General features: G+C 45.0%; 1 protein-coding gene and 1 long non-coding RNA gene across 2 annotated transcripts; one reads left to right on the top strand and one right to left on the bottom strand.

Moving 5' to 3' along the window:
* Positions 1-26,756, top strand: SLC22A3 (solute carrier family 22 member 3). The gene is made up of 11 exons (XM_064708113.1): positions 1-730; positions 10,694-10,797; positions 11,188-11,342; positions 13,763-13,928; positions 14,928-15,045; positions 20,452-20,549; positions 20,687-20,901; positions 23,349-23,457; positions 23,703-23,815; positions 25,003-25,102; positions 25,845-26,756. Exons 1-11 carry the CDS (start codon positions 326-328, stop codon positions 25,900-25,902), a joined length of 1,641 nt encoding a protein of 546 aa, XP_064564183.1. The 5' UTR covers positions 1-325; the 3' UTR covers positions 25,903-26,756.
* On the bottom strand, positions 1,184-3,798 carry LOC135445532 (uncharacterized). The gene is made up of 3 exons (XR_010439547.1): positions 3,705-3,798; positions 2,982-3,129; positions 1,184-2,182 (listed from the first exon to the last, which is right to left on the bottom strand). It is a non-coding gene; the product is annotated as an uncharacterized LOC135445532 (long non-coding RNA).
* Positions 26,757-27,952: the final 1,196 nt, after the last annotated feature.

Genomic DNA, 27,952 nt, shown 5'->3' with positions numbered 1-27,952 from the left:
CTCTCTTCTCCTGCAGTCCGTGAGTTCGCTCAGCCCGGTGCCCGTCTGCGTGCCAAGCCGGTGCCAGCCCGGTGCCCGCCCGTGTGCCCGGCTGTGCCCGCATGTCCGCCCGCAGCCGACCCCCGCTCCGCCTCCGCTCATGCCCCGCCGGCACCGCACGCCCGTGGGTCTGTCTGTCCGTCCGTCTGTGCGCGCACATGAGAAGCGAGGAGCGAGGGGAGGCGAGACCGTCCCGTCCGTAGGCAGCGCCGGCAGCCGGTGCGAAGTGTGAGCGAGGGCTCTGCCACCTCCGGGGCTGCTGCAAGCGGACAGACCGCCTCGCATCATGCCATCTTTCGATGAGGTTTTGAAGGAGGCCGGGGAATTTGGAAGATTTCAGAAGAGGGTCTTTTTCCTCCTCAGCCAGACAGGCATAACTTTTTCTTCCCTGTTCGCCAGCGTAGTTTTCCTGGGGCGAGCACCAGGCAACTTCTGGTGCAGGATCCCCGGGGCAGCCGAATTGAGCGAGCGGTGTGGCTGGACGCTGGAAGAGGAGCGGAACTTCACGGTGCTGCCCCTGCTCCTGGGGAACGAGTCGGCCGCTGGGCAGTGCGAGAGGCTGGATGTCACCTGGGACGCCTCGGCCAGCTGCAGCAGCCCGCTCGGCCGCTATAGCAATGGCAGCGCGCCGCTCGCCCCTTGCCGTGGGCACTGGGTCTACGAACAGCCCCGAGCATCCATCGTCGGCGAGGTAAGGAAACACCCACCCTCGGACCGCAGGTGCCCATCCTGCTGTGGGATTGCAGCAGTAAAATGCGAGTGCGAATGCAAGGGCTGTTGCTTTGCTGGCTGCTTTTCCTTTGCAGGTTTATTTAATTCTGAATCACAAGCAAATCCAGACAATGAGTATGATCAAGTGCCAGCAACAAGCTTTTAGGGAAAGGTGAGCTGGTATGAAAGGCGGCTGTTCAAAGTCAAGTACCCACGCTAAGTCGAATGCCCTGCAGAGATATTGCTCTGTCTATAGAGGAATGCCAGATTAAAGCAAAAAGTTAACTCCTTGCAGCTGAGGCTTCAGGTGCTCAGTTTCAGGTTTGGTGGTGTAAATTCCAAGTGTACTCTATGACAAGGATCAATGCAGATTATCTCTTCTCTGTATTTCCAGTATTGAACATGTAAGTTTGCAGGTAATAAAAAACAACAGGTGGCAGACTGCCTATCTGAGATCTGGCAGGAGTCAGCAGAAGTGATTGTGCTTACTAAAGAAGAAAAACCAAAAAAACAAACACGTTTTTGTCCAAAGCTAACATTCAGCTTTTCCTGAATATCGGTGTCAGAGAACAGCAGGCTATTATCACTAGTTGTAAGCACTGGCAAATGCAGTGATTTTTTAATGAGGCTGCAAAAGGCCAGTGAAGATTCTTTCCTAGGAGACCCTTTGTGTAATCTGTAAATGTGCTACGGGTGTGCTGTGGTTTGGATTCAATATACAATTCTGCACGCTGGGAGTGTGTGTTTTAGTGTAATTCTGACAGCAATTGTCACTCGTGTAGTGATGAAAAATCCAAAGTGTGCATAGAGGGATTGGCTCAGTAATAACCAAGGAGGACTGCAAAATGTGTCAGCACAGTTGAGGGCTCTGGTTCCTCCCTGTCTGGTGAGCCTCCTGCTGTGCTTTTTAATTCGGTGCGTGCTCTGGAGCTGTGTGCTCCAAAACAGGGAGCTGGGCACAGCAGGCAGAGCCCTGAGCAAACACTGACAGGAGATGCTTATCCCACCCTTCTAATTCAGCATCCTTCTCCCATCCAGCTGGGGCTGCTGTATCCTCTGCCGGGCTGTCCCGAGCGGCAGCGTTGTTCCCTGAGCCCCCTGAGCAGCTTCAGGCGGGGTCTGTGCCCAGGAGAAGAGAAATCAGAGCACCCGATGGCCCTGAGCAAAGGTTCAGATCTGGCTTTCGTGTACGATCTGTGACATCAAGGCTGCTCAGAGGGCTGCAGATGGCATGCAGGGAGTTGGTGTCAAACTTTGGTCCCTAATGATGATGTGTCTCTGCCCACGTTGGCAAGGGAAGGCAGGGAGGGCACACAGTGGTGCCTGGGAGCTGCAGCCTGGCTCTGGAACAATCCATAGGACATGGACGCAGTGGGAAGTTTATAGTGCTGCCTCCAAGGTACCTCTGCTGGGGGACTGCGAGGAGTCACACCTTAAAAATAAAGACACAGAGATTCTTTTTCTGTTCTTGTCCCTTTTTTCCCCCCCTCCAGCCTTGCTTCAGGTGAAGGCACGTGGGCTGTGTCCACAAGATCATGCTCAGTGTCTGTTTATAGCAGCACTTTGTGTATCTAACAGAGCCACTGTGATTTTCCAGCAGCAATGGGTACAGCTATGGGAAAAGGAAACAGTATTTGTCTTGCAGCAATAAATGGGAGTGAAAGGTTCAATGTTCTCAAGCAAATATCCCATCCATCTTCACTTTCTTACTGCCTTCTTTGCTGAGAAGACCTATCAGGACCAGGGAAGGGAGGAGGGATGAATGGATGATTGGGCAAGCACTCCCACCTAAGGTCCCAAAGGTGCACATTGGGAAAACCTTGGAGTAACAGTCTGTAAGTCTGGGACTGTTTCTCCCCTCTGCCAGTGTCACTGTCACTCCTAGAGACACTCTTGCTGGCTAGGTCCACCTCAGATGGAGGCTGCTGGGCTGTGACCTGTGCAACTTGGAACCTCTTCCCAGTTTTGCAACATTTTCTGGATAAATCATATCCCATGAGGCTCAATTTCTTAATCTAAAAAGGAGGCTTGTGGCATGCATGTCCTGACTCAGTTGCTCTGGGATCAGCTCCTAAAAGGGGCTTGATATCTTATTAATGAGTTATATATCCAGCAAAGACAATTTATATCCCAGATTTAATTTAGTCTCTTTTCTCCCAGCTGAGTCTCTAATAAAGCGTGACTCAATTTAGGCTCTGTTTAATTAGCTCACCAAAGACTTCTTTTCTTACCCATCTACTTGTAAATGCTTCATTCTGTCCATGATTGCAGAAATGTTTCTTTCAGCTAAAGATTTCTGGCATGTCTTGTTGAATCAGCAGTGGAAGTGACCAGGGAGACAAAGTCAAAAGGAGGAGTTACAAAACAGTCTCAGGATTCCTGTTCAGGGAGAAAGAGAGAGAAGGGAGGGAAAAGTCAGTGTACTGAAGGAGTGCTTCCAGGCCTATGGCAAGCACAGCTCCAGTGTGGATCTGCAGTGTGACAGGGGATTTAGAGGCCAAAAGCAGGCATGCAAAGCCTTCTCTTTGGATAGATGTCAGATCACACAGGAGGTGTGGCAGCCAAAACACAGGCTATTGCTGTAAGCTCTGAGCACCCTTCAGGAGCAAAATCATGTGGCTGAATTTGTGAGGAGTTGTGAAATAAATGGCTCTGTAGTACTTCACTGCTCACTGGCCATTCTCTCATCTTAGACAGCTGTCTTATGCAAAGGTGTTCACAGTAGCATCAGCAGAAAGAGGCAAAGGGAAACAGAGGAGTGTGAATTGATACAAAGCACACACTTCTTTGTAAGTACTGCTTGGGGTGCCTGCTGCATCACCTACTCCCAGGACTACACTGCAGGACTCCCAGGTATCAGTGTTGGGGGTACAGTGAGGTTCTGGGAGAAGGTATGTTGTCATCTTATTGCAGGGGTTCCATGCTGTTGTCTCCTTATTGCAAAAGTTCCATACCTTCTTGGTGTTTCTCATGGACAGCTCCTCCGAGCACTGACTCTTTCTTCTTCACAAAGCAGCCAACCAGCTCCAGTTCCCCTCTCAACCAGCCACCCCACTCTTTTATAGCACCCTTCTTCTCATTGGTTACAGCTGTGGCCTGTTAAAGTCAGGCCTGTTTCTAATCTTTGATAACTGGCCCAGCTGCAGCTCCTTAGGGGTAAGATTACACTCTACACTATCTTTATTTTCTTATATTCTATCCCCCTACAAATGTGCAGGACTTTCCTCCTTCAGCATTTGAGAAGAGCAATTTGTATTAAGAAGTCAGCACAGGAGCAACACATGGCAAAGCCAGTTACCTTGTTCTAGTGATGGGCCATGCAGTTTTGCTAAAGATTCCCTCTTAAGATCTTGTGGTGTCCAATGGGCATATATATATGAGAGTAAGTCCCAACCTCTGCAGTTGTTAGTATTCAAAAACATAATCACAGAGCGATTATATGCGGTGCTTTTTATTAAGAGCTCTGGGTGTCAGGAGTATATTCAACCCAAATCTGACTCCGACCATGCATCTGAGATGATCATGTTTTTATACTCTATCGTTATATAACTTTCACGTTAACTATTAAACTTATATTGTTCAATTGTATACATAGATTTCAGCTAAGCTTAGCCCCCCTCTGAATTTCCAACATAGTTTCTCATTATTCTTCTTATGGTTATATAATAATTATATTTAATTACTAAACAATCATCACATCTAACAATTATATAATTTATCATACTGCTTATGCAGGTGAAGTTGATCTGGGAAAACACAAAGCTTAACATTTTAGATTCTATCTTTAACTTTTTCCAGGGCTCCACTATCACAGTGACATGGCCATGGTCTCTGTGCTCCATTGCTTTAGGCCAGGCTTTTCTGTGAGAGCAATCCAGATTTCAGAAAGTTGTCACTGGTGCTGCACACACAAACCTGCACTGTGTTTGAGGTGAGCAAACAAGACCTGGGTTGACAGGAAGGTTTCAAGATATCATTTTGAGACACAGCTGAATCGATGTGGTGGAGCTGTGCAGAAGACCTTGGCCCAGTGCAATCAGCTCTGGTTTAATTGAGTGTGCCTTGCATATCTCCCTGTGAAGCTGTGTCAGCAGCAGGATGGGAATGCAGTGGCTATTGAGATTTTTCTTGGAGAGGGAAGCTGACAGGGTGAATAATCAAGGTAAATCAATTCCTGACTCATGCCAGCTGGTGCCATCTGAAATGATGCTGGTCCTAGAAGGTGGCTGGCACTGCTCAGGAGGGAGGGCTGGTGACAGCAGCAACTGCTCAGAGGGAGGAGGGAAGGGAAGGATTGTGTTGTTTCTGTGCAGCAGATGGAGATGGAGAAACAGCAAATGTGCTGGGAGGTTGCAGTGGACTGGAGGGTCACAGCATCATGCTCTGGCCCAGGGGTCTGGAGGGGAGCCAGGTCACCCCCTGACCTCTGTAGCACTTGAAACAGAAAGTGTTCTGCCTGCCAAGTCCTGCTGGGTGAGCCTTGTGAAGGACCCATGTATCCAGGACATACAGAAGTCAATAAACCTAACTTTTCCAGGAAACTGTGCCGAAGAGGGGGTCATTGATCCTTGTGACTTCTGGGCTTTGGCACTTTGCACTATTATCCCTGAGAGAAAAATCAAGCAGTTTGTGACAGGGTGGCTGGAAATAGTGTGCAAAGGAAGAACCATTTTTTTCAGACCTTTTTGTCATTGGTGACTCTTCAAGGCTTGGGCATGAGATACAATTGTGACTGCAGTGAAATGGCCTGAGGTGGTGGAGGAAAGGAAGAGGGAGATCTGTGTGGTCAGCAGCAGCTACAGCACAGATGGGCATATTTTAGGCAGCATTGATTTCAGCCTTTGCTGGCAGGAGTTGAGCAGAAGGGACAGATTTCAATATGTCCTGTCTGCAGCAAAGCTTCACACTGTAGATGGTGCCACTTTGAGCCCTAACAATACTTTGTTGCTGAAGTGTGAGGTCTGAGGTGGACAGATGATCATCTGAGCATAGCCTATTGCACCTGCTGGAATCAATCTTCTTACTTCTCTGCTTGCCAGCCATCTCAGAAAATACCAGTCAGCATTTGCAGAGAAACCTGGAAGGAAACAAAAATAATGTTTGTCTCATGGTTTTTAGTCCCTCAGAGAATGAGGTAACGTGTCAGTCAAACTCAGGGTGGAAGAAGCACAGCTGATCCTTATGCTATCCTCCTCCAAGAGAATAAACAGCTCAATTTACCCTCAAATTGTTGATCTAGTGTGACTGTTGTTATTGGCATGGCAGTGTATCCGGTCTTATTTTCACTGTCATAATTTTCACTGTCATGGTGGGATTAATATTAATTAGGGGAGGGAGAAAGGGAAAGGTCACACAGAGAGCAGAGGAAGAGGCAACTGGTGAATTTCCTCTAAATGAAACTCTGACTAAGATTTCTATGTATGAGAGGGGTGGAGCAGTTGCTTGCAGGGGTCATGCCAGTGGGGCTGTGTTTCTTCTACTGCCATCAAACCCTGGTAACTACTTGAGGGTTCAATTTTTTTTCTTATTATTTTGAGGACAGTTGCTGCTTTTCTTCCATTAGGAGATGAAGACTTTCTCTACCTCTTTCTTGCTTTATTCTTGAAGAGACAGAGAAAAGGGAGAAGTACAGAAAAGGCCTTCAATGGCAGTGAAAGGGTAAACCAAACTCTTTCTGGTCACTTGGGTGAATGCCACTTAAAATGTGTGTCTGGGCTCTGGACATGCTGCTGCAATTGGGCTGGGGAATCACTGTAAAATTCTTTATTGGCCATAAAGTTTAATCCATTGTTTTGTAATTTAGTTGTAATAGGCAGTAAAGCTCTTCAAAACTCCTCCCCAAGGATACTACGTTTTGAGGAGCTGTTAATGGCATGTTGTGATTTAAAACAATATATTTCTACAGGGATCTGTCTGCTGAAGTGAATAAAGGTCACTCAAGCACCAGGAATTACAAGTTTGTGGTTAGTCTGCAGGTCAAACTGAAATGGAAAATGTTGGCCTTGTTCCAAAGCCATGAAGAAAGGGGAAGTTGCCACAGTTCCATATTTCCCAGTCATTAGTCATGTACAAGCTCATCCAGTTGCCGCTCCTTCTTACAGTGATTGCACCACTGAAGAGCTACAGGGAGCAGAGCAAAGCCTCTTCCTTCTCCCAGAGAGATCTCACTTGGGTGCTTTGCTGCTCCTGTATAGATCAGTGAAGCACCCAGCACTGTTCCTCCCAGTCACAGCACTGCTCCTGTAAATCTGAGCATCTCCTTGGTGCCCAAGCCTCAGCACATGTGCAGACATTCATGACAGGGTTGTACTTCCAACCAGCAGTGGCTGGGCTGCAAGGCTGGCAGGGAGGACAGAACTGCTTTTTCCATCTGTTAAGGACACTCTAGAAGAATGTCTGGAAGGAGCTGGTTCCTGATGCCTGTCTGTGCTGGCAGCACCTCATTTCTGCTTACAATGGCAGCTCATTGTCACAGACATATTTTATGAAAAATCCTTTCATTAGGATTTTTTCTCCTGAGAAGCCTCAGAGGAAAAGAAAAACAATAATTCTCTGTTGCTGTGGAATGCAACAAGTGCATCTTTGATTGGTCTCATGTAGTTGTTTTTAATTAATGGCCAATCACAGTCCAGCTGTCTCAGACCCTCTGGTCAGTCACAAGATTCCCTTCCCTTCCCTTCCCTTCCCTTCCCTTCCCTTCCCTTCCCTTCCCTTCCCTTCCCTTCCCTTCCCTTCCCTTCCCTTCCCTTTCCCTTCCCTTCCCTTCCCTTCCCTTCCCTTCCTTCCCTTCCCTTCCCTTCCCTTCCCTTCCCTTCCCTTCCCTTCCCTTCCCTTCCCTTCCCTTCCCTTCCCTTCCCTTCCCTTTTTCTCCACTCCTCTTTCCTCTTAATACTTTCTTCTCTTATTTTAGTGTAGTTTTAATATATTATTTTCTTTTAATATAATATATATCATAAAATAATAAATCAACCTTCTGGAACATGAAGTCAAGATTCTCATCTCTTCTCTCGTGCTGGACCCCTGTGAACACCACCACAGTTCATCACCAAGGCTAAGAGAGAACAGTGAGGAAGTGGATAGTTTCCCAGTTTGGGCAGTTTTTCAGTCAGCTCCCTAAATGGAAAGGGTGTGTTCAGGTGCACAGTGGTTTGTGTCCTGGAGTGGACAGAATCCTGTAGGAAAGGCCATGACTGAATGCAGAGGTGAGCTGCAGGGCTGTGCTGGGTGCTGCACCAGTGCACTGAGGGGCTTGGCTGAGAGCACAGCAGAGCCAGGAGGAGGATGTGCCCTTAGCTGGGGCTGGCAGGCTGAGCTAGGTCACTTGCTGGGTGATTACAGTGAGGAGCCAGCTTCTAACTCTCTGGTTTCTAACAGGGTCTGTTGGGGTGTAGCCAGCCCTGTACAGAACAACAAATAGGCTTAAGATCATGGGAAGAAAACCCTAAGGGTTTACATCACATTTTCATATCCTTCTCTCCTTGCCCTCTGGCACTGCAATAAATGCTTTAGCGTTTTCAGAAGTGTAAACACCAGCCTGTGCATGGGCAGGTGTATGAACGTTCAGAAGGAGACAGGAGGCACCACACCACTCACTGCCTTTTGTGGAGGCTGCTAGCAAGGAACGTGGGAGGTGTTTGGGAAGGGTGTCATTAGCACTAAGGACTAATTGCAGGCAGTCTGAGAACGTGGGTAAACTGCTGCAGATTATTTTGGTCCAAGGGATGCACATAGGGATAACTTTGAGGCACAAGCAAGCCAGGTCACAGCTGAAGCACTGAAGTGGGTCTGACAGGCAGCCCGGACAAAGAAAAGGTCTCTGCGGGGTGTTCAATTCTCTTTTAAAGGTTACATTCCCCTCTAAAGGTTATGTTTGCAAATGAAAAACAAGACATTAGCAGCGTGATGACTTCAATGCTAGGTGCTACGTCAAGCAAGCAGAAGTGCTTATCTATATCAGAATTTATTTAAATACTTAGAAAGTGACAAAGTGCAGGGCTAACTTAGGAGAACAGTTAGTGTACTGTGGCTAATCTTCACAAAGAGCCCTTAGCTCCTTAGGAAGTTTCCTGTATGGTACTATTTCCTAGAATATATACAGTATTTGACTACATTGTTAGTGTAGAGGTAGTTTCAGCTGCTGCATAAATAGTAGGAAATTGCTGTACAGATGAAAGAATCCTCTCTGTTAAAGATACTTTCCCCTTCCTTTCTGGTATCCATTTGTTCTCCTGCCTTCTTTCATGATAGTTTATTCCTTGCTTGTTTACAGTAGAGAGAGAGATAAAATAATTTTTAAAAAACAGGTTTTTTTCAGTTTTTGAAAAGGGGTCAAGGAGAGTCCCAACATCTGTCATCAGCACAGGCAATTGCATTGTTATGTTAAAAAATCTTCTTTTAATGGCCATTCTCATAAATCCCTACTGTTTTCCAAGGATGCATCTTTTGATACCATTTGCTAGCATTGTCATAGCTTCAAAGAGCAAGAGGTTAAGCAGCATTTCAAATCTAAAAGTGCTGCTCCATGTTCAGTCTAATTTAGGAAAGCTTTGGAATTGCCCTTGAGTATGACAGCTGAGAGCAGGTTTTATTCTTCTCAGGGGTTTCTGCAGCTCTTGCTCAAGATTTACAGAAGTGGAAGCCAGGTGCTCATAGCTTGACTTGGCTGACAGGTGGCCAGCCAGGCTCCCTGGAGTAATGGGGTTGACATCCAAACCATGACTTTGTTTAAATTCAGTGGAAGTGGGATATCTACCAGGTTGGAGACCTGTGAGGTACCCCTTGTATGTCCTGTGTGATCTGAGACCCCTGAGATCTCAGGCCCAGATAATACTCTGGGCATTGCAGCATGCAAATGGCTGGGATGGAGCTCAGGCACAGGACACAACATTTCAGGGTCTGGAGAACTGGGAATGGCCAAAGAGGCTGCTGTCTCCCTAACCCACCCTGAGCCCACTCTGCTCAAGCAGGGTGCTTGAGCCTTGGTGTTGGCATGTGCTGGTGAGCACAAACGTGGCACACAGTGTGTGCTTCAGCAACCAGCACCTTGTTGACAATTAAAAAATTTCTTGCAGCTCACATCTGAAAGCAAAAGGGTCTCTCTAGGTAAATGCTGGCAGCTGCTGTTGTCTGTGGCTTCCTTTGGTCGTGAGGCCTCATTCTTGCAAAGATTACTCCAGGCATGGATTGAAATCTCTGAAATCCCAAATGGTCTGCAGTAGTTAAATGTCTTTATTCTCCAGAAACAACTACAGTAATTTCCACTGCCATGCTGCTTATAGAATTACTTCCATTTTAGTTTAATTCTAGTTTTAGTTCACAGTCCCTTCCTTCCTCTCAACCACTTTTCCCTTCCCTTTGCCTTCTCTCATCCCCACTCCCATCCCTAGTAGTGCTAGGCAGTTACAGATGCTGCAGTATAAGGAACAGAAAAGTCTGGGAAAGCTTCACAAGAAAACACATATTCAGTGTGTCTGCAATTGACCCAAGATCTGTTTTCAGTTTCCTTGGAGACCACATGTTTTTGCTTTTATCTAGAAGGTACTAAGGAGAATAACTAAACTAACAGATTTCTCTAAGATGCTGTTTTCACTGGCAATAGCTGCGGACCCTTATTCTGCACCAAACAAAGTCAGGACTCTGCCTTGGCACCATATTTAACAGTGCTGCTTGCAGAAGAGCGATTTGCTTTCCAAATCTGGACAACCGATGTATGCAAGGCAGCATCCTCTTGGCAATGTATGAAAGGCAGCATCCTCTTGGCAAGGAGGAGCTCTCCCTGTTCATGAGCACTTTAAGAGTGGGCCCACCAAGTGCTTGTTATTGAGCAAGCAAATCTGAGCTTCCTCTTCCCCTTCGATGTGGACCTATGCAGTTCTGTAATGTTTTGCCCTGAGGGTGACAAATGACTCACCTGGGTGTTTATGTCTCTCCCTTGCTCCCACAGTACGACCTTGTGTGTGGCAATGCCTGGATGCTGGATCTCTCACAGGCCATCCTCAATCTGGGGTTCCTGGCTGGGGCATTCATCCTGGGCTATGCTGCTGACAGGTACAGTATGAGCTCATACTTTGGTTTGTTGGGAGGGGAACACTCTCAGTATCACCTGCAATAGGCTCGTGTCAACATTTTGCAGGTTTAATTCTCTTGGGATAGATATCTCCAAACTGAGTTAACAAAACCCAGCCAATGTAATCTTTGCTTTGATTTGGGCTGGAAACTTTATGCAGTTGTAATTACTGGTCCTGTTTGCAGCTTAAAATGCCACAAAATGAGCTTTTCTTGTGGTTTCCAAACATTTCTGTGCACATCTGGACCCAGAAAGGGCAGAAAGACACAGAAACTAAAAGGAAGCAAAGAGGAGCTTTCTGGCTGATGATTACTGAAGGATATTTAATAGGCACCACTGATGATTTCCACTTTCTTTTCCTTTTTCAACAGATACGGCAGAATCCTCATCTACCTGCTCTCCTGCCTTGGGGTTGGGATCTGTGGTATCATAGTGGCATTTTCACCAAATTTTACTGTATTTTTGATCTTCCGGTTTCTCCAAGGCATGTTTGGCAAGGGAACATGGATGACATGCTACGTGATTGGTGAGAGCTCTTACCCTCTTTCTTTCTTGTTTATGGAAAGTAAGGGATTTTTGGAGGACAAAGACTCTGGCTGCATTTGCTTGTCATTGTATTTTCTCTTGGGAACAAAGCACTGGCCTGGAGTCAGCAGACAAAGAGTAACCCAAATCCATCCTGGTTAATGCATTTGTCCTCCAATGATTAAGAGGTGGGGGAATGGATTATTGATATATAAAGTTTTTGTTATTACATGGAAGATCACCAGGATGATAAAAACTCTACAGAGCAAGCCCCAAACAAACCGGATACACAAACAGGGACATGGTTTATTTTGGCAGAGTCTGAATGTCCTACACAGATACTCAGAGGAGTGAGCTACTTCTCCTCACTGGGAGGACAGCTTGGCTGGCTGCTTTCATTCTTCAGCTAACTGTCAAGGCTGGACACCAGGGTCCATATTAGGATTATTATTTTCCTGAAATGGGAAAAGAAAGGGAGGTTTTGTTATAAATAGCATCAAAGCAGCAGGGATACAGAATCTTTGGTAGATTATAATTTATCAGTCTGTAGTCTATAGCAATGAAGCTCCTTGCACAGCAAGCTTCCTTTTGACGAGGAAAGGATATTGTTGTGGTGTCTTGAGTACCTGCCAGGTTCAGTAAGGCAGTCATAAAGCATGAAAAAGCCAGACATTGAGGAAAGCATCCTGCAAGAGACAGGACGCCAGATTTACTTAAAAATAAAACCAGCCATTTGGTGATCTACTGTTATAATCCAAAATATAGTGATAACGTTATATAGGGTGTAGCGCTGCTGTTGTCTATGAGGCCTGTGACAAGTGTTTAAAATTCCTGGTGGAAGTTAGATGAATGGGGGTGGAATTGCAACCAGACATAAACACTTACAGTGAGACCTGGGAGCACTGTGGTGATCTATGTGCAAACATACCAGTCTAGCCCTTTTAGTACCTGAAGCCCACAAGAACCTTGTTTTTCTGGGCTAAGTTGCACTGCTGAGCAGCTCCTGTCCAAGATCCAGGGAAAGGACCAGAAGCTGCTTTTCCTCTTACTTCCATGCACATGGCTTAATTTTAAGCTGAGATCTTATCTTGACACTTTGGCAAGTGCTCTAACCATCAATATGTTTTATGACAGATCCAGGGCTTCCTTAAAATGGCCAAGCTTTAACAGAAAGGAATGTTTTTCAATGCTCAGATCAGGCTGCCTGACTTTAGGGAAAGATTCAGAGATCCTGAGAACCTCAGGAACACTGTATTACTGCAGGCCTAAGCAAGGTGCCTAACTCTTGGATAGAGTGATTCCTTCCAAATCCCTTCAGGGATCAACTCTTATCACCCAGAGTATTTGCCAACCTAACATCTTTTAAGAAACATACATGTATAGATCATAGGTTTGTTTGCACCAGGAGGGAGTTTGCTCTTAATACATTCCCAAAGCTCTTGATCTGTGCTTCAGGCTGCCCCAGTATCCTCCCTTAGCTTTTCCATACAATCTAGCTCTTTTGGGGGCAGTGCTAATCAGCTGTCCTTAGGCAACAGAGTTGCCCCTGAGCTATGCAGAGGTGATGGATAATCCATAAAAATGGTCATGCTGTGATGCATTGCCAGCCAAAACAAACCATTGTTACTTGTACATTTGTGTCTCCTTTAGCAAAATAAATAAATAAATAAATTTAAAAGAAAATGTTTTCTGCATGTTGCAAGCCAAGGTAATACCCTCTGCTTTTACTCTGAAGGTGTTGTAGTGAAGATTGTTTTGGAAAAAACAGGAGACACTTCTTCATGCATTGCTTACCTCAGTTGTGACCAATGCCTGAAGAAGTGGGATGGGATATTGCCTGAAAAATGAGCATGGATTTCAGAGCTATTAGACACATTCACAAAATAAAAAATCCACCAAATGATTTAAAAAAAAAACCCAAAGAACAAAAACTAAAACTTTTCTAATAAATAAACAAACCAGACTGTATCATACCTTTCCCTCTGAGCAACCATGATATGGTTAAGCTCTCCTCCCCACAGATGCCTTGTCCATGTTACCTGCTGTGAGCAGCCTCTGCCTGAAGGATCCCCTTGTCTGGGCATGTGCCAAAACTGCACCAGGGAGAGTGCAAGGATTTCCCACCAAGCACATGATCATGATGCAGTCTCAGACCCCTGTTGTGGCCCCACGTGGTTCAGTAGCAAACACAAAGTCAGAAGCCCCTCTGGCTGGAGAAGGGTGGGTGAGCTGATGAGCTGGTGTCACTCGTGTTTGCCCTGGACAGCCTCAGTGAACGCCTGCACTGCAGAAGACAAAATGCTGGGCTAGACACAACTGTGGCCTGATACACCATAGCCTTCCTTATATTTCACCTCTAATAATTTATTTTCGACTTGGGTTTGTTTCTGTGTTATTCATTGTGGCTTTGTCTCTGCTCAGTGACGGAGATCGTTGGTTCCGATCAGCGGATGGTTGGAATTGTGATTCAGATATTCTTTACCCTGGGAATTATAATTCTCCCTGGAATTGCATACTTGATTCCCACCTGGCAGGGGATCCAGCTGGCCATTTCACTGCCCAACTTCCTCTTCCTGCTCTACTATTGGTAATGTTGCAGTCATTGCTCTTGTCATTATTGCTATTGCTATTTGAGCACCTTGGGAGTCCTGCTGTGGCTCCAAGTCTCCAGAGTGGAACATGTAGGTTAGGAAGGAGATATTTGCACATTGTTGACTATGTAATTTGTAATTCCTCTTTAGTGAATCACAGACATACATTACTCTAGTTTTTCTGCCCATAGTTTGCCTCTCTGATCAGCCACAACTGGCCCTTCACAGAACCCTGCTCTGTTTCATACATTAACTTGACCAAAGTTGGTTTTTCCCATCAGCCATGAGATCCCACTTCTGCCTCCCATTATGTACTTAGTTAAAGTTTGACCTTGCCCTCAGGTCCCCTGGGCTGGGCAGTACAGCTGATGAGAAAGCAGAGCTCTAAGCCATGGCAAACACCTGTCTCAGTGCAGCAGTCCTGGGGGATGGATCCCAAGAGACTTACCCATGGAGACTCCTCCTGAACTGCCTCCTTAAACACTGCCTGCTGTGAACCTTAAAATAGTGCATCATCTTAACCCTAGGCTAGCAGAAACTGAAGCACCCATCAGTGGTATTGCTTTGTGTTCAGTTTATCAAAGGAGTAAATGTTTGTGAGTGTGTATCTTACAGTGATACAGCCAGAAGCTTCCTGATCTGCCTCTACGTGTTACTCTACGTGTTCAGTGTTGGCTTTCATTGTTGCTGTTCTACAGGAACCTTCTTTGCTTGTTGGTTATACTTTTGACAACCAATGTGCAGATACAATATTAAAATTTCTGATTTTTCAGCTTTGCAGAGTATTGATGTAGTCTCTTTTCTTCTTTCTTGCCCACTAGGATCAAATATTTTACAGAAGGCTGACTGGAAAAGCAGTCCTCAAAAGAGTTTTTGTGTCCCAAAGACTGACAAATCTGTGTTTTGTGTTAACACAGGGTAAAAGATAAAAGATTTTGGTTTACTTATGATGTTATAAGGTAAAAGCCTTATTTACAACTTTTGTGTTCTTACAGGGTGGTTCCTGAATCTCCACGTTGGCTCCTGACACGCAAAAAGGGAGAGAAGGCATTGAAAATCATGCGCAGCATTGCAAAACACAATGGGAAATTTCTCTCACCCCATTACTCAGAGGTACAGTCATGTGTTTGAGTTAGAGGTTTTTCCAAAGCTTTCTTAAGCTTTGGAAGGTTCAGTGGTGTTAAAGTGCATTCTCTCTAAGGGATGGACAACACTCTTGAAGAGTCACACCAGAACAGTTTGTCAGTCACACAGCTACTTTGTTAATTGCAAGATGGGAAAAGTGAACTAGCTGGAAATATACAGGCTGAAAAAAATAAGTTTACAAAACAAGGAATCAGGTCTTTCTTTTGTAACATTTCCACTTTAAAAACTTGTGGGAAATATCAGAAACTAACCTGAGGGGCAGTGGTGTTTCATGGCAGTTGCCATTTGATGTGACAGAGAGAGTGGAGATAGCATGATCCACTTTCCTGGCTCTTTTTCTAGAAATTCCTTTTACAACTCTAAGAGAAAAGGAAATTAGATTTCAAGAGGGAGAAAATACATCCATCCCAAGAGGGAGAAAATACACTGCAAAGTTCACAACTGAGGAAGCTCTGTCTGAGATCACTATTCACAAAGTAGGATAATAAGTGTTAGAGTCACAGTCCTTTGGCCAGTGGTTATGACAGAACTTGAAAGGACTCATGCATTTAATGCAAATAATGCTGCTGTGACATTGCACCATTTGGCTTGTCCTGTGTTCGTAGCAAATGTCTGGCTCTCAGACCATGATTACTGCAACACTGGACTTATGGTTCAGTGAGAACAGATGTGGTTTACTGGACTGATTAAGGTCCCTTTCAACACAAAACATTCTATGATTCCTGTGCTGGGACCCCAGAGCTGGATGCAGCCCTGCAGGTGGGCTCTCACCAGAGCAGAGGGACAGAATCCCCTCCCTGGCCCTGCTGCCCACGCTGCTTTGGACGCAGCCCAGGATCCAATTGGCTCTCTGGGATCCAAGTGCACATTGCTGGGTCATGTCCAGCCTCTCACCCACCAGAACCCCCAAAGTCCCTCTGGGCAGGGCTGCTCCCGGTCTGTTCATTCCCAGCCTGTGCAGATCCCAGGGGTTGCCTGGACCCAGGTGCAGCCTTTGTTAAACCCCTTGTTAAACCACATGGGATTATGAAAGGACATAGAGCTGTTGGAGTGAGTCCAGAGGAGGGCTGTGAAATGATCAGGGGCTGGAGCACCTCTCCTGTGAGGAAAGGCTGAGAGAGCTGGGGGTGTTCAGCCCAGAGAAGTGAAGTTTCTGGGGAGACCTTAGAGCTACCTTTCAGTACCTAGGAGAGAATTACAAGAGAGCTGGAAAGGGACTTTTGTCAAGAGCATGATGGAACAGAACAAGGGGGAATGGCTTCAAACTGAAAGAGGGCAGGTTTAGATTAGATATTAAGAAGAAAATCTGCACTGTGAGAGTGATGAGGCACTGGAACAGATTTCCCAGAGAAGCTGTAAATGCCCCATCCTGGATAGTGTTCAAGGCTAGGCTGGATGAGGCTTTGAGCAGCCTGGCCTAATAGACAGTGTCCCTGCTCATGGCAAGGAAGCTGGAACTACATGAAATTTAGTGCCCCTTCCAACCCAAACCTTGCTATAATTCTATGAATCTATGGTCTTTTGCTGGGGCATATACACCAGTGTGATTCCCACATCCAGGTCAGAATTATGCAGTGCCAAGGTGCCCCAAGTCATGTACCAGAAGTTTGTGCTTCTGCAGCTTTCTCTCCACATTCAGCCCCACATTCCTACACCCACTTCCTCTCTAAACATCAGCATTTTCAAAGCATTATGTCAAAAAGATGTGTCTTTCCTTGTTTTTTCTTTAAAGTTGTATTTATGTTTTGGTTTTTTTTTCAAAAGTGTCCATGCTCATGACCTCAAGCCACTCACAGCTGTAACAGATTAACCTCCACACATCCAGATTTGCACTGGATCTGTTCCTAGGACCTTTTTAATATAGAATCTCTGTCATCCTTTTGCTGTGTCCAGGGGAAAGAGAGCTTCTCCAGGAAGTGCATGGGTAATGGATCAAGGGTATTTCTCACATAAACTGATATCAGACTTCTCTTTCATGAAGCAGCTCCAGAATTTCAGGCTAAGTTCTGCAGATGTGAAGGCTCAGGAAGAAGTGAGAGGCATTATTCCTCAATGCACTTGGGCTCAGATTTTCCAGTATGTCTGTATCAATTTCATCAGCCAAGTCTCTTACACGGCTCTGGATGTTGCAGCTTTCGGTTTTTGCTGGCTTGCAGAAACCACAGATGACCTTCATATGAAAAAGGATAAACATTTGCTGCTTTTGCTTTGTGAGTTATGACACTGGTATAGGCAATGCCAACCAGAACTTATTAAACTAATTCTAAATTATAAACTCTTTTTTTCCAGTTGGTTATATTTATTCTATCATGGAGAGTTTTTCAAACTAATTTTCTAATTCCTGGTCTCTGTCGAAAACCAGAATGAACTGCAACCCTCTGAGTAGAGCTGCTTCTTAAGAGAATTGTGGATCAAAACCTGTCCCTTTATCTACAGATTTTTTTCCTACCCTATAGAATATTTCTAGACATGTATATTTCTTGCATACATTAATTTACATATGTAAGTGTTGTATACATACACGCATGTATAAGCCCGCACGGCCCATGAAGAATTAAGCATGTGTAGAACTATGTACACAAAAATAATTGTGGGAAAACTGATATGTAATTTTGCTGGAACATGACAATGTGAGGGAAGTTATAAAGGGCTCATCTAGGGTTTTCAAATCTTTGGAAACATGGGCCCTGTCACTGAATTCCTGACTGCACTGGTGTGAATAGCAAAGCTCTCCTTGACTTCACAGAACAAAAAGAGGATTTTTTCCCCTGCAAAGTGTTGACTCTCCATAGTGCTTTTTTTCTTCATCTATAAAAAGTGCTCAGTCATGCTGGGGGTTATTTTGACTTTATTAAGACATAAGCATACAAGCGGCAGTTGTGCTGAATTTATCTTTAGTCTTCTAGAAATCTAAAACCATATTTGCACAAAGTCACAACTGATGGCTGGCAGCCTGTTCTTATAAACAACAGACATGGCAGCTTTATAACCATATTATGGAGAGTCCAAGAGCAGTGCAGAAACCCAGCAACCTCAGCCTGCCTCACTAAGGACTCTGGCATGCAGCACAAGTGGCAGTGCTTTGAAGAAAACTTTTGGCTCTGGTTACAGAAGAAAAGTGAGAGGGAGTAGAAAGGAAGTTCAAACAAGTGTGGGCTTTCTCTGTCTTACTTACAAAGCTTTGTGTCAATCAGTTAGGAAAAAGTCATGTGTAAACACATCCAGCCAAATCTCACTGAAAAACAGCTGTGCTACCTTATGATATAATAAAACAAAGGGTGAAAGCTTTGGGCTCAGCCCTGGCTGAGCTGATGAGACCCTCAGGCAATGCCTTTGGCTTTACCTGTGTTTTCAGCATGGATCTGCATGTTACCTTGAGCTCCTCTGTCTTTCCCCTCCTGTCTCCCCTCTGGCTTGGGCTCCTGCCCCTCTGTGAGCAGCAGGTGCTGTGGTAATAGAGAGGGGTTTGCTCCTCTCTTTGCTATTCCTTTCAGGAGGGGTCAATAATGGAGAGTTAAAGCAGCAAGGCTGCCTAAAATCCTTCTAAAGATGGCACAGCAGGTTTAACCCCATGTTCCCCACAGCTGCTTTGAGAGCTGATAGCAATCCCAGCTGTGCCTGCCAGTTCTTGGGCCGCATCATGTTTGGTGCCTGCCTGAAATTGCCTCTGCCTTATCTTCCTGGGGTCTTCCTCACTTGCCAAATGACCATATGAATGAGGGGTTTTCACCTGGCTCAGCTAAAAACTGCTGGCCAGAGTTAAAAACAGCCTAGATCACTGTAACTAATCCCTTTTTGGCCCTGCTAGTATTCTGGCTCTGTACTATCTACAGCAATGAACTTCAATGGGTAAGCACAGGGACTGTGTGAAATCCTGCTCTTTTCTGTTAGTGTTAAACCCTCTAACCAGTAGTTTCATTGAGTGACTCATTGTGATTGTATTGCAGGCAGCTGAGAGCAGATTTATTATACTTTGCAGGCAGTATGAGAGCCATTAATTCATACTTAGCACATTATTTTTTTCAGGGTAAAAGCCATGTTCAGCACAGCGTGTGTGTATTTATATCAGGACCCTCTGAATTTCACTGGTTGAATATTTTGTAGCACCCAAGCTAGATCATAGATCATAGATCATAGATCATAGATCATAGATGTCATAGATCTCTGCTCTTTCTCTCACTCCCCTTTTCTTCCTGCTGCTGAGCTTGCTGCCAGTGATGTTGCCAAGCCCATTGCCTGCTGCTCAGCCCCTCTCTCCCTGCTTCTCTCAGCCCATTGCTTTGCCCTGCCTCCTCCTCCCTGCCACCTCTGGCAGAAGGCAATTCTGTGCCCAGAGGCCCTGATGTGACAATGATTGCTTGTTAGCTTCCAAGTAAAACAAGGTCAACAAGGAGGAAATAATTTTTCCGTTCTCTAGTTAAGATTGGCGATTTTTAAATTGATTTTTGCACAATCATCTCATTAAGGAAAGCTAACAGCCATATCCAGTTATTAGTTGTTCCAACACCTGTGCACTGCTTTGGAGTGCTATGAGCAGCAAGCTGGCTTGCCAACACCTTTGCTCACTGGACTGGAATATTGCTGATCGCTGTATTTACACAGAAACTGTGTCCCAGTGTGTTGTTCTTGTGCTGAGATTGAGGCAGGAACAGGTGAGAGGCAGGATCGTAGAAAAGGCAAAGAAGGCTTTATTCAAAAGAACCATGCTGTCACAGACACATTTTATGAAAAATCCTCTCCTTAGGATTTTTTCTCCTGAGAAGCCAAGGCCTCAGGAACAAAATGTAAACAATGATTATCTGTTGCTGTGGAATGCAACAGGTGGATCTTTGATTGGTCTCCTGTGGTTGTTTCTAATTAATGGCCAATCACAATCAGCTGGATCGGACTCTCTGTCCGAGACACAAGCCTTTTTTATCACTCCTTCCTTTTCTATTCTTAGCTAGCCTTCTGATGAAATCCTTTCTTTTATTCTTTTAGTATAATTTTAATATAATATATATAATAAAATAATAAATCAAGCCTTCTGAAACATGGAGTCAGAGCCTCGTCTCTTCCCTCATCCTAAGACCCCTGCGAACACCATCACACCGCACGGTTTTTACAGAGTGGTATGATAGGTTCTATTCTGTTGGCTAACTAACAGAAGCATCTTTCTCACACACTGTCCTTGAGAGGAACAGAAAAATAAAGTAGAAAAATACCCCTTGGAAATTGTTTATACTCGACAAGTTATCACATTTTTCCAGCTCCCTAAAACTTCTCACAAGTTGTTGTGAGAAACACTTGCTGTTTCTCTCTCTCTGTCCCATGGCATCTCCACCAGTGCCTGCCTGCCTGTGACAGCTGACTGCTGCCCACTTGTCTCCTCAGATCACTATTAGCAACGAGGAGGTCAGCAACCCCTCCTTTCTGGACCTGGTGAGGACTCCCCAGATGAGGAGGAACACGCTCATCCTGATGTACGCCTGGTGAGTGCCCACGTCATCCAGTTTGTTACCTGGGTGAGGGGTCTTGAGGAAAGATTCCCTTGTGCTTTTTAGGGCCTCTCCAGCTGCTTGCAACCATTCGTTTGCCTCCCAACTCTTTTTTCCCCTCTGCTGTTTAGGTTCACAAGTGCCCTTATCTATCAGGGGCTTGTTATGCGCCTGGGAATTACCGGAGGAAACCTCTACCTGGATTTCTTCATCTCAGGAGCTGTGGAGCTGCCCTCTGCTTTCCTCATCATAGTGACAATGGATCGCATCGGCCGGCGCCTGCCTTTCGCCATGGGCAACTTCGTGGCAAGCGTGGCGTGCCTCATCACTGCCTTCCTGCCAGAAGGTAATTCATTCCCTGCCCTGGGACGGGCTCTGCAGCTCAATGGCACCCCCTGAGCAAGGATAGCGAGCCCACAGAGCTGCAGGTAAAAGTAGAAGCATCTGGTGATAGAGGCAAGCAGCCAGTCATGGAACAGCACACCTTATGTGCATGTAGCACAGCACCTTGTTTCCCTGGCACATGGAACAGCCATCTCTTTGGTGGCTTATGAACAACAGCTGGGAGCAGCCCTAGAGAAAACTTCTGTAAAGGCCCTGCACGCTCTGTAAAGGCAAATGCAAGGGAAGAATATAGAAACATAATGGGAAAATACATTCCCTGACCTGGAACACACTTAGTGATGTATGAAATTAGTGACTTTGGTGAGTCATCTTGGTAAGTCTTTTCCTTTACAAATAAAACAATGCAAACCACAACACAATGTAGGGGCTGTGGTTGGCATCTCAGAGATTGTTGCCTCGCCCTCACTCTCCCAGGGGTTTGGACAATGCTAAGAGGCTGGGAGAAAGATACGGCTTTTGATTAAGCCATTCTTATCTGGTTTCAAGGACAGAGAAAAGGTCTGATATTGCACAAAGGCTTCCCAGCACTTCTTTCCTTTCTTTAAAGTGTTTTCCCTACCTTGGTTTTTTGGAGTTTTTTTTTTGTTGGTTTTTGGTTTTTTTGTGGGGTTTTTGCTTGTTTGGGTTTTTTTTTTTTGTTTTGTTTTGGTTTGGTTTGGTTTTTTTTTTGTGTGTGTTTTTGTTATTTTTTATCCCTAGGGAGGCATTTGGAAGTACTTTGAATTGTATATAACCATAGGATTATGCTTTGCCTTACTGTAGCTGGGGACCAGCAGCTCAATGGACATCAAAAAGGCTTATTCCTCCCCAGAACTGTTCCTATCAAAGTGAGTTACAGTCCTGGCCATCCTAAGAGGTTTTAGTTTCTCAAGGTATATATCATGGGGCTGCCAACAGCCTTCTCTCAGTAGGAGAGGACAGCCTTGGGATTAAGATACTTGCAGCTGGACACTTGAGGTCCAAGTCCTGCTTTAAAGATGTCTGTTTATACAGATGGAAAAAACTGCAGCTCTCAGATCTGAGCCCCTTCACACTGTGTTGCTCACAAAATTCCAGTCCCCTGGCAGAGGGAGGACCCACAGAGACGTCACCATCACCTTGGGAGTCTGGTAGACTGAAGGGATGCCATGGAGATGATGTGGATTTGTTTTGTTCTTTCCAGCCTTTGTTTTTCTTATATATTTTTGAAAACAGAACTCTTCAGGGCAAAAGCAGTGTCTTGCAACATGGGATGAAGTTTGATGGTGGTTTGTTTGGTTGTTTTGGAAGGGAAAAAAACCCAAGTGTCTCATTTTTGGTTCAGGGAAAACTAAATGTTTTCTTGTTCTTACACTGAAGGTTTGAAAAAACACAATCAGTGCCAGAACCCTCTCCAGTGGCAGAGCTCCTCTTTGTGCCAAGTTCAGGCTTGTTGTTTCACTTGCCTCCCTGTCTGCCTAATCATGGTTAGGCCATGCAGGAGACTGCCCTCTCCCAAAAGCATGACAGAAGTGCTTGTCACATTCCTTGTCATGCACTTACAGAGAGCACCAAGATCTCCAGAGAGGGGTTGTTCACAATGAGAGGGGCAGCTCTGCCCTGCTGTGTGTGAGTGGCCACTGCATCCCTGCTGCTGTCCAAGGGCTTCCTGCTGATGTATTCAGGGCAGTGGCTGCTCACCAGAGCTTGAGTGGAGCTGGGAGAGCTGGGCAGAGCCCACGGGGCAGTGCCAGGTACATCCTGCGCCAGGTATGATGGAAGGGGAGGGGAGGATGACCAGGACTAGCATAATTAGGAGTTTGTCTAATGTGCAGTGGCTAGAAAAATCACAAAGGGTAGGTGGATTGCTCTAGGGAGAATGATTTTACTGCAGCCTTCCTGGAGGTTTCTAAGAGATGTGTAGATGTGGCACTTAGGGACATGGTTTAGTGGTGGAGTAGCAGGGTTGGGTTAACAGTTGGACTCCATGGTCCTAAAAGTCTTTTCCAACCTAAGTGATTCTATGATTCTATGCAGCTTTAGAGGTACTTTCCTTGGGGTCACAAGGTTTTGGGAGGTGACTCAACAGTGTTTCTTGCAGCATAACATCTCTTTATAGAAAATACTCCTTTCTGGAGGACAACTGGGATGTGGTCATGGAAGCTTATGATGGTTTTTCTCCCACCCATGCTGTTACGCCCCACCAGTATCTTGAATCAATCAACTCTAGTGATTTCTAATCTCCATCTCACATGATGTTTGAAAGCAATAAATGCCATTATAGATTGATACCTACAGCAGTGGCCTTTCAGTCTGATTTGCAGTGTTCCTGTGGTATAATTTCTGCTGACAGGTCTGGGGCTCTCAGAAATCCTCTGCTGGTGTGGCAGAGCACACTTCATGCAGAAGTGTTTCTTTTTGTATGAACAGATATCCCATGGCTCAAAACAACAGTTGCCACGCTGGGAAGACTGAGCATCACAATAGCTTTTGAAGTTGTCTATCTAGTGAACAGTGAATTGTACCCTACAACACTGAGGTATGTCACAAGCTCCCAGGAATCTTTCAACTTTTCCCTGTGCTTTTCACCATTTCCGATTTCACTGTCCTTTGGTTAAACTTGGTTGTCTCCAGAGTTTCCTGCTCTGAATAGCCACTGGTTAATGTGGAAGGCATACACTGAAGAGATAATTTTGGAGCTAAGTCTACATTGTACTCCTTAAACTGCTGGCTACTCTGTTTGGTAGCCCCTCTCTAATATCTGGTACTTTTTGTCTTTTGCAGAAACTTTGGTGTTTCCCTGTGTTCAAGTCTGTGTGATCTTGGTGGGATCATAGCCCCATTCCTGCTTTTCCGATTAGCAGCCATTTGGTTGGAGCTACCTCTAGTTATTTTCAGTAAGATTTAATTCACAATATACTTTTGGTTTAAATATCCTTCTCCTAACAGAGCTTTTCTTTTGGGTCAAAAGCAGTATGTGGCCTTATCTCCCCTGCAGAGCAGTGCTTCTCCACCTTATTGCCTAGAGCAAGAGGCTGAATGGCAAATGGGTGAAAGGTGATTGCTCTGCACAGTGTGGAAGAGCTCAGGTCTGCTTAGGTAACTCTGCTGAGGGAGCAGAAAAGAAACTATGTGAAGTGCTTTAAGATTGAGAAAAATTTCAGCTAGGTTCTGTAATTGCATGGGAGTCTGTGGGTAAACCAGACTTCTACAAGGTAGACGTGACTGGAAAAAATCAAAATGAAAAGGATAGAATATGAGGGAAAATTTGCACCAGTGACAACTTTAGCTGAAAACAAAATTGGAAAGACAATAGACTTTATTATTTCAAAAGATTACCATTATTTCAAGAAAATTTATAGATAGAAGTACAGTGTTTGCATTATCTAATTATTAAATTCTGCTGCCTCTGAGGGACATATGAATCCCCTCTGTCTTAAGTAAACAGCTACAAAATCAGAGAGGATCAGAGTGAACTATGCAACACTCAGGGAACATCTGATTTTTTGCTCCAGCCCTTCTATTTTTGACTTAATACATTAATATGAATTATATCTATGCAGGAAATGATTCCAAAATATCCATTCCTAATTCAGATTGTATCTGAATGCTGCTCCCCAAGGAGGAGTTTTTATTCTGAGCCACATAATTTACTTTGGCTGTGGATAAAGAAGAGAGTATTCAGGAAAATCTCAGAGGTTTCAGGAAACACAGATGCATCTACATGACAGAGCCCTTTGAGAAAAGGCAGATCTGTTCTACATGAGAAATCCCACCCTGGTTCCCGTGCTGTTTTTGTACACTTGCCCATGTGCACTTACCTCAGGTTTTTGACTTCTAAGATCTCCCTTTGCAGAGATCAGGCTGCAAATGAGCTCCTAGCCCTCAAGTGATTTTGTAATAGGCTAAATTAATGTAACATAGAGGTATTTGATTAGAATAGGTTAATCAGAAATAGCTGATGCACTTAAAACATCTCACTTCAAACTCAATCTGAATAAATTTTTCTCAGTGGATAAATGCTGAAAATAAAGAAAGTAACAATGTCCTTATTGCTTTTGTATTTCTTCAATGTTCATTGTAGGTATTCTTGCAGCTGTCTGTGGCCTCCTGGTATTGCTTTTACCAGAGACAAAGGGAATGTCATTGCCAGAGACAGTGGAGGATGTGGAGCAGCTTCCAAGGTATGAGATGGATTTTCTTACTTATACTTGGGTGAGGTTTCCAGGGGATGCTCTCCTCCAACTTTACCAACTGTCATAAAGTATTGATGTTTTCCAGTGTCAAAGAAAATTCCCTAGTTGAGTTGATGCCATGAGCAGGTGGTATTTTTCTCAACAGAAAGTTGAACTTTGCGATATCACTAAGGAAGGCTATTAAAATAATGTATTGTGATAAAATTGTATTTTTCTCATAGAGACACAAAGTTGTCCTATGCATCTCTGCAAGCAAAAAGCAACAGTGCACAAGAGAGATGCTGCAAAGCATAGTCTGCAACTCTCTGCTCAAAAAAACTAGCCATTACCTCAGTCAAAGCATCCTGTGTAGAAGGGCCCCTTATCATGGATGCAATCCCACAATTTGTGAAATCATTTAAAAGTCACATATGAGATGGATTTATAGCTGAAGAGCTTTAGGCACAGCTTTCCCACTCCTGGCACACAGCAAGCCAGACTGTCCTGCAGATATGCGGGGAATATTTGTGCCTTGGCTAAATAATTTGAGGTCCTAGTGCTATAAATGAGTTTCAAGGAGAGGCTTCGAATATTACATTAACAACTTTTGCCTGATTCAATGTACAAACAAAAGAAAGAAGAAATTTTTCATGCAAAAAAATGTTTCACTGCTGCAGCTTGGGCTACAACGTGAACTACATATTTTCCTGGTTTTTCACATTTATACCCCTCTCTCCTTCTGTTTCAACAGTCATTTTGGAAAATGTGGCAAGAAACAGAAACACCGAGACACCAACTCTTATATTTGACTTTTTAAGGACAGCACTGAGCTAAGAACTTTGTTCCCATACTGGGAATTTGTTCTCCAGCTCCCAGCTTCTTCAGAATTTGCTGCAGAATATGGATTAAACTTCATGTTTTCCTTCTAAGCACAAGAACATTTAATACAAGTAGTGTATTTTTCTATGAATATGGAATTAATACTTGTTTTTTCTGAGTACACCATTTGCAAGAAGGGACTGTGGTTCTTCACAGAGAACAGAACAGCTTTAAAAATATGGAATGTCCAGCTCAGTGACCTTGTATTTATTTCTGTATCTATTTGAGACTTTTGTTTATTGTTTTGTTAGGATTTACATTTGTGTGGGAAGGATTTAAATGGTAGCGCTTGTTTAGATGACCTTGAGGAGGAGAGGACGGCTATTTTAACCTGTCCTCCTGTGCTCCTGAAGAATCTGGACCAATAGAAGTTACGATGGCTGAAGAGGGAGGGCACTGATCAGGGTGACACTTTCCCTGGTTGACAGGGATGGAAATCAGCAGTGTGCATCAGCAGAACCTCTCTCTGGTCTGATTGTCATCCACAGGGACCCTTTTCAACAAGTGCCCTTCTTCCCTCCTTGTTCAAGGGCTTTCTGAAACGTGGAAGCAGTCTCCTCCTCACCTTTCCAGGGCTTTATGTAGGAGTCAGTCCCTGCACAGGGCATTAGTTCTGCAGCACAGATTGTCCTGCTGCCCATTAGTGCCTTCCCCAGACACAGCTGGGGTTCATGTGACACCCCTCATCTCCCCAAGGGAAGGGCTCCTGCCTCCTCTCCTCTCCTCTCCTCTCCTCTCCTCTCCTCTCCTCTCCTCTCCTCTCCTCTCCTCTCCTCTCCTCTCCTCTCCTCTCCTCTCCTCTCCTCTCCTCTCCTCTTCCTCTCCTCTCCTCCTCTCCTCTCCTCTCCTCTCCTTCCTCTCTCTCCTTCTCCCTCTCTCCTCTCCTCTCCTCTCCTCTCCTCTCCTCTCCTCTCCTCTCTCTCCTCCTCTCCTCTCCCTCTCCTCTCCTCTCCTCTCCTCTCCTCTCCTCTCCTCTCCTCTCCTCTCCTCTCCTCTCCTCTCCTCTCCTCTCCTCTCCTCTCCTCTCCTTCCTCTCCTCTCCTCTCCTCTCCTCTCCTCTCCTCTCCTCTCCTCTCCTCTCCTCTCCTCTCTTCCTTCTCTCTCTCTCCTCCTCCTCTTCCTTCACCCTCTCCTCTCCTCTCCTCTCCTCTCCTCTCCTCTCCTCTCCTCTTTCATGAACATGCTGATTTTTTCCTTTGCAAATCATGCTCTCTGCCCATCCCTACAAACCAAGTTCCTTCACCCTGACCACTGCAAAAATGACCTGCAATTTCTGCATTCTGTTCATTATCACTATTTGTCATCTTTCTGTCTTGGGGATAATTTTCTTTAGGTTCTTGACAGGGATGTCAAGCTGTCTTGGGCAGGGATGAGCCAGGAGCTTTGGTTATGAAGGGAGGTAAGTGTTTATTGGTCCTTTGAAGCTGACATGTAACAGAATAACTCTCTGGCTCTGTAGCAGATTCCAGGGATAGACTGCCTTTCCCTTCTCCTGTATGACCTTTATCAAGAATTGTGTCCTGGCCACTGACTGGTGAACAATACACTCCTTGCAGGGAAGGACTCGAAAAGATGTAGCATTTAAAAGGTATCCTCTTACCAACAGTGAAATAAATAGAGGAACTGAGTGAGATGTTGTAAAGAACCTCATAAGCTCACAAAAAACCCCATTTTTGGCACAAGCAAATGTAGGACTGAGTTTGGAAGGTTCATACCAGTAATCAGTAGCACTATGGTACAGTCAGTGAAAATGAATGATCACTGCTCCACTCTCACCACCCTAGGAGCCCAGGAGGATTTCCTATGGTGAGGAATATACTGTGCTTTTCAGCAATTTCCAACTCTCCCTGCCTTTTCCCGGCAACTTATCACCAGCCCTTCTGGAGGAAAACAGGACCTTTAGTAAAAATCCCAGCCTAGTGTTTGCACACTTTAGGCAGTTAGTGATAAAAACCTGTCTTTCAAGGCTGTTTCTAACTT

The sequence above is a fragment of the Zonotrichia leucophrys genome, chromosome 3 (assembly GCF_028769735.1).
Source record: "Zonotrichia leucophrys gambelii isolate GWCS_2022_RI chromosome 3, RI_Zleu_2.0, whole genome shotgun sequence".
NCBI classification, from domain to species: domain Eukaryota; kingdom Metazoa; phylum Chordata; class Aves; order Passeriformes; family Passerellidae; genus Zonotrichia; species Zonotrichia leucophrys.
The sequence above is the reverse complement of the archived record's forward strand: the minus strand, read 5'-3'. Positions and strand labels throughout refer to the sequence as shown.

What these genes read in the sequence shown, in the direction of transcription:
- SLC22A3 (XM_064708113.1), top strand. Translation starts at nt 326, where the DNA reads ATGCCATCTTTCGATGAGGTTTTGAAGGAGGCCGGGGAATTTGGAAGA. An exon ending in GAGCATCCATCGTCGGCGAG is followed by an intron (nt 731 to 10,693) that starts GTAAGGAAACAC and finishes TTGCTCCCACAG; the next exon opens with TACGACCTTGTGTGTGGCAA. An exon ending in TCTCACCCCATTACTCAGAG is followed by an intron (nt 15,046 to 20,451) that starts GTACAGTCATGT and finishes TTGTCTCCTCAG; the next exon opens with ATCACTATTAGCAACGAGGA.